Source organism: Trichomycterus rosablanca, chromosome 4 (assembly GCF_030014385.1).
Source record: "Trichomycterus rosablanca isolate fTriRos1 chromosome 4, fTriRos1.hap1, whole genome shotgun sequence".
In the NCBI taxonomy this organism is placed as follows: Eukaryota; Metazoa; Chordata; class Actinopteri; order Siluriformes; family Trichomycteridae; genus Trichomycterus; species Trichomycterus rosablanca.
In genome coordinates, this window is record NC_085991.1 from 20,824,497 (window position 1) to 20,830,644 (window position 6,148).

Below are 6,148 nucleotides of genomic sequence, written 5' to 3' on the forward strand. Positions count from 1 at the left end.
CTTTATGCTATAAGCTGCTTATTCACCAAATGCTACAAGTTTTGCATCCTGTATTTTCTGAGTTGTAATTACATTGATTACATTTCAAGTCAGACTGACATTATAGCTCCCCTACCAGCCATTTTTGAAAATTGCATCAGGTTTTCGAGAACACACTGGACTTTTCTTGTAATTACATAATCCTGACACATTCTTTTCCACTGTCCACACATACACCCTCATACACACACACACACACACACACACACACACCTATATGTAGAGAGAGAAAAATATAAAGAGTAAAGCAAAATGCTATAACAAAAATGTTTTAATGTACAAGCTTTGCAGTCTGATGGATTGATATGAAAATTTAAAGACAATTGGCTTGTTTGTCTGAACAATAAATGAAAATCTTACTATGTGTAAATAGACTCTGGGGTCACTGAAAGTGTTTGGTGTACAGATTCTTGTATTCAAGTGTCCTAAAACAGGTCGGCCAAAAACCAAAAACACACACACAGCCAACCAACCTTGACACACCACAGGCGGTTAATGGAGGCCAGATGTTGGAGTAACACACATTCCTTTCTCAATGAAAAGAAAAGCTATGACCTGTGGCTGCATACTATTGGGTAACGTAGTCAGCAAAAACGTATGTCACAAAATGTTTTCATGTTTTGGTTTCTTATAATGTTATCCAGTGCATCAAATTGTATGTCACTGTACTCTAGGTTGCCATTAAATTCTCTTGCAAAATCTCACTTAAAAGTATGACAAAATGAATTACCACTGTATGTTTTTTACAAATTACATCCTACTATCAAATTAAATAGTATTTCAAAATAGTTTTAAATGGTTTTCATACTTTTTTGCCTCCTCAAACATTAAATAATATGTCAAAATAAGATAGCACTATTGGTTTTCATCATTTGTATAGAATATTTATATAATACTGTATACTAAATGCCATAATTAGTTTGCTCATAATGGCTTAATCTTATAAATAATGTGTTACGGTATTACGCTATCATATGTTGCCATCGTTCTTTTTTAATGCAAATAACTTCTAAGACCTAGCTTGTTACTTGTTTACTCAATTATTGTCTCACAAACTTTCTTCACAAAGTGGTGTTACTGGTATTATAGTGCGTACTACAATAACACAGCACATATTGCCACACTAAATTGATATTCCTATAGGATTCTATCACACTAGGGTTCCAATCATTTGTTCCACATACCCCCCCATACTACGCAGTATTATAAAATAGTTTGTCACGTACGATATGTTCCCTACAGAGGTGACCCACTTACTTCGCCAATAAAAATGCAGTATTGGTTAGCGAAACAGAAAGCCATTAATACAACTTTCTGAGAGAAATGTTAAAGCACATTTAGGAACAGGAGAAGCTTACCCTTCATTGTGGTATTGCGAGGCGTTAGTTCAACTGCATAACGGTAAAAACAATGCTCAAAAAAGTGAAATGAAAAAAAATATTGAAAAAAAGAAGATAAAAGGAAAAAAGGACACAAAAATAAGATTCCTTAAAATCTTTTCAAAACGTGTCTTAAAACTTCTCCTTTGTTATCCGGTCCACCTGAGACGTGTGTGCACTTTTTGGATGCGGCTCTTGCAGGAATCTTCACCAATTTGAGAACTTCAAATTTGAGCAAAAAAATAAAAAATAAAAAAATTAAATACCACTGAGCTTCTTCATGAGCGCCTATCCATGCTGTGCAAAGCAGAGGTGAGTTAGGTGAAAATGCGCTCGGGATGAGATCGAAACCCAACAAACAGAAGCTGGAGAAAGTTGAGTAAGAGTGCTCAGAGTGTTAAAGTGAAATGGTCACTTGGATTTTTACATCTGGAGTGAAACTCCGGCTGCTCACCCGCCGATTCCCAAAGAGAAACCAGGTGAAAGCTGAGCCCTCGATCTGCCTGCAGCTCAATGTGAAAAACTCCGCACATCTGGAGTTCAATTTACTCCCTGACGTCCAGGGGTGGGAACACACACACCGCGTACAAACGAGTCACGTAAAAGGCACGTTTATCCATCCATCTTTTCATTAATTTCCTATCAACTAATTTTTAGTAAGCACTATTGTACAAACCTCTTCAAATGAGGTTTGTATGATATCTACACTTAAATGTGTTGTAACCTTAGTCATCAGTTGTACAGTCTCTCCTCTTTGTACATGGACAAAAATATTGGGACCCCTGCACTTCTTTCAAACAGTATACCACAGTTATACAATTATTGTAAGTACAAATGATATGGCATTTACATTTGTCTCTTAAGTTTACTTTTGAACAATACAAAAAAATCAGATTTGATATTCTGCAGAGAACATAATGTTTAGTTGCACATCTTTTTGAAACAACAAAAGAAATCATACATTAGTTTCTTACACTCCTCTTTACTGGAATTTTGGATTCATGTCTCTCAGATTTGAAGGGCGTTGACTCATCAGGGTTGCCAGAGCTGACCCAAAAAGTGCAACACAGTTATTTACCCTAGTATTGTGTCAACAGTGGGCATAATTTACTCATCCATGCACCCAATCACACCTAGGGGCACATTTTGATCAAGATCAAGTGGGTCTGGACTGGAAACGCCCACTATTTCTCGTTTGCTCTTTATAGGGAACCAATTCATTAGAGGAGCCTCCATTTAAATACAACTAGCTAGATCAGATTTGTATACTGGCATGTTTTGGGGACCAAAATTGCATGTGTATTTATATCATGCCTCTTAATCCCAGGCAGCATCAGACTAACTACAACCATGGCCAGAATTAAGTGGCTAGCAAAAATATATATGAATTAATGAGCCCTCATTTCTTTTTTTAATTAACTACCATTCAGTAATAGTAAACATAAAAGTAAACACCAAAATGATCCCCATACGTGATAATTCAAATGTTAATGCTATAAGAAACCAATGTACTTTGGACAGTGGGGAGGGAGGGTATTACACAAAATGATTTCTATCACAAAATTCATCATGGTCCTTATAATGTCCCTATAAACCTCATTTTCCGAAAAAAAATGGCAAATTGAATTCTGCCGGCTGGGCAATGCGCACTGAAATGGAGTAAGACTAATGAATAAACAGGAGAGTTCCAGAGTAACCAAAGTAAAATCTCACACAACTTGTGCTGTCTGTCTGCAATAACCCCCTAGGTATATGATTGTTAATCAGCCTCTCTTCTTGTTCATTAGACTCAATGGCTATGTAAGCACGATGGCTAGACTTACATTCATACACAGTCGCTCCATGAACAACCTCTAGTCTTGGGAACTAAACTGGGATCTCCGCTCTGAAGAAATGCTGGTACAGACTATCTGCACATAACTCCAGGGTAACCTGTGACTAGAAATTCATGTGCCCAGGAAATGAGCTTACATCTTATGATGAGTGCTGCTGCAGTAACTATCCCCCTGTGAATGGCTATCCAGAAAATTTGAGCTAGTTCTTGGAACTGGGACTGTAGGAAATTGTCAAGGTTTTTGTGATCTCTGTACACCACAAATGGGCATATAGCCCCCTCCAGCCAATTATGCCACTCCTCAAAAACCAATTTCATGGCAACTTTTACTTACCCACATCATATTGTTTTAGCTTGAACAAGTTTTTTGGAGAAATGGGTGATGGGGTACTTCAATTTTTGGGACTGCCTTGCCTTTGTGAGAGAATGGCCCCCACTCCAACCTCCAAAGGATTCAACCTATCTTTGAATGACCATTAGGGATCTGGTTGATTTAGGATGGGAGCCATAGTGAATTGTTGGTGAATCCTAGGAACCACTGCAATTATTGGATAGTTCATGGTTGGGGTCAATTTTGGACTGCCTGCACCTTTCTAGCCTCCATGCGTACAATGTTGGGGAAAGAACATAACTCAGGACACTTCCACTCATTCCCTTCAAGTACAAATAAGTTTGTACACACTCTTTAAGTCTAGTTTGGTAATGATTTGAGCTCCAGCAGCTGTTCCAGTGTGAACAGGACGCCAAGTGGAATTTCTTGTGATTCGTGGATCAGTAGTCTATGCATGGTCTCAGTCTGCAATCTTTCTTGGCCACACAAAATAATCCAGCAGATGTGGGTAATTTAAATGGATGGATCTGTTTTAATTTATATTGTTAATTGTTTAGATGCTTTATGTAAACTCCTTTAAACAGGGTAAGATCACAGCATAGCTGTCATTTCTCCTTAGTACTCTACATTAAGTGTGTCAGGCATCGGGTCATGATTACGGGAAATCATGTAGGTTTATGGAAAACAGGTGTTCTGAGAGGAGCTTGGTCCATCTTGTGACTAGTGAAACTATTTTTAGGGTTAGAGACTTTTAAAAAGGGCACTTTTATAAAGATATACTGCACTAATAGGTACTGTGAGAGAAATGCTTGGATGTATACACTGTATCTTACAAATATTAAGTCAGTTCAACATCTATGACCTTTATGTAGTTTTCATTTCTTTTTCTTGAGTGCATGTGTGGTGACATAAATGTCTAAAATCACACTTTTAATTTATCAAGCATTACCAATGCTTGGTTTTACCAAGCATCGCTTATCTAATCACTGTTTTCAGCTATTCCATTTTCTGAATGTTTTTGGAAGGTAAAAGGAAACCAGAGTACCTGAGAATCATGAATCAAGAGAACATGGGACTCAGGGCCCATGTTGCACCCATGTTATAGCCGGAGGAGCAGTAACTTTATATGTGTTAGTATTGAAACTGGATGTCCTAACTGGATGGTTAGATTTTAGATGTGACATTTTACAACATGTCAGTATGACAGGTAACATTACCTTTCTTTGAATGATTTAGGACACATCTAACTAAAAAGTAATTGCCCCCTTTCTAAATTACTCTTTTATTGCATGTTTGTTATACTGAAAAAAATCCAAAAATCTAGTAGTGTCTGATGTAAAACAAATTAAAAATCCTCCACTGCAATGTCAAATATGACAATACCTTAAGCATTTAGTTGGAGTTATTCTGGTGCTGTTTGCTGGGGCAATAAGTTATTAGGTTATAGGTGCATTAAGGTTTTAACATTATTCAGTGTAACAATCAATAACAGGATTTCTCACTATTGTATATGTTGTGTACAGAGAAAGAAAATAAGGGTTAAGTCAGTGTGTTTACTGATGGATTAGCACTCTGGCTTAAAACTTTTAATTGGATTACCTCTCAGTCAGCACAGTATAAATAGGAAACTTCTAGTAAAGATAAACATCATCCTCACTCTGCAAAAGGTAAACAGTTTTATATCTTTATACGTTGTGAAGACTACAAGAAACCAGAAATTTCTGGTAAGTATTAATAGTTACAATAATGATTATAAATGGGTATGATTATGCTACTATAATCACTACTTGTTAGCGTGTTCTTAATTTACTGTCTAACTTTATAGATCATATGCACACATGAAGTGCATATTAATATAAATTGTCTATGGGCCTGTGATAGCTTAGTGGTTAAGGTACTGGACTAGTAAACAGAAGGTTGCTGGTTCAAGCCCCGCCACCACCAAGTTGCCACTGTTGGGTCCCTGAGCAAGACCCTTAACCCTCAATTGCTCATTGTGTAAGTCGCTTTGGATAAAAGCGTCTGCTTAATGCGTAAAATGTAAATGTATATACACTTTTAAACAATTTATTATACAGTTAGAGTCATACTCTTAGGTTAAATCAGTAAAACAACAACAACAACAACAAATCTCCTCCACAGACTATTTCTATTTCAACAAACTATGTACCCTTGGCAGTATTATTATAAGGCCTGCCTTCAAGGCCTACTTGCCTCTTTGCTTGACATCATGGGAAAATCAAAATAACTTTACAGGTCTGGTCATTTTTAAAATGCCTGAAGGTACCACATTTATCTGTTCATATTATAATATGCAAGTTACCATGGGACTATGCAGCCGTTCAGGAAGGAGAAAAAAAATTCTTCCAGAGAAGATAATACTTTGGTAAGAAAAATGCAAACAACCGTGTGAAGATGCTATAGGAAATGTGTACAAAAGTATCTACATCAACAGTAAAAAGTGTTTTATATAGACATGACCTAAAACACTGTTTAGCAAGGAAGAATCCACTGCTCCAAAACATCCATAAAAAGCCAGGTAATATGGGGACAAAGATCTTATTT

The 6,148-nt window shown here is 36.8% G+C and overlaps 1 protein-coding gene across 1 annotated transcript in view; it reads right to left on the reverse strand.

The window, feature by feature from the left end:
• colec12 (collectin sub-family member 12) overlaps positions 1 to 1,473 on the reverse strand; it is a 62,228-nt gene extending 60,755 nt beyond the window's left edge. The window contains exon 1 of the mRNA XM_062993943.1: positions 1,398 to 1,473. Coding sequence (XP_062850013.1) covers positions 1,398 to 1,404 — 7 coding nt within the window. The 5' untranslated portion in view covers positions 1,405 to 1,473. The remainder of the gene's footprint in view (positions 1 to 1,397) is intronic.
• Between the last annotated feature and the right edge of the window lie 4,675 nt (positions 1,474 to 6,148).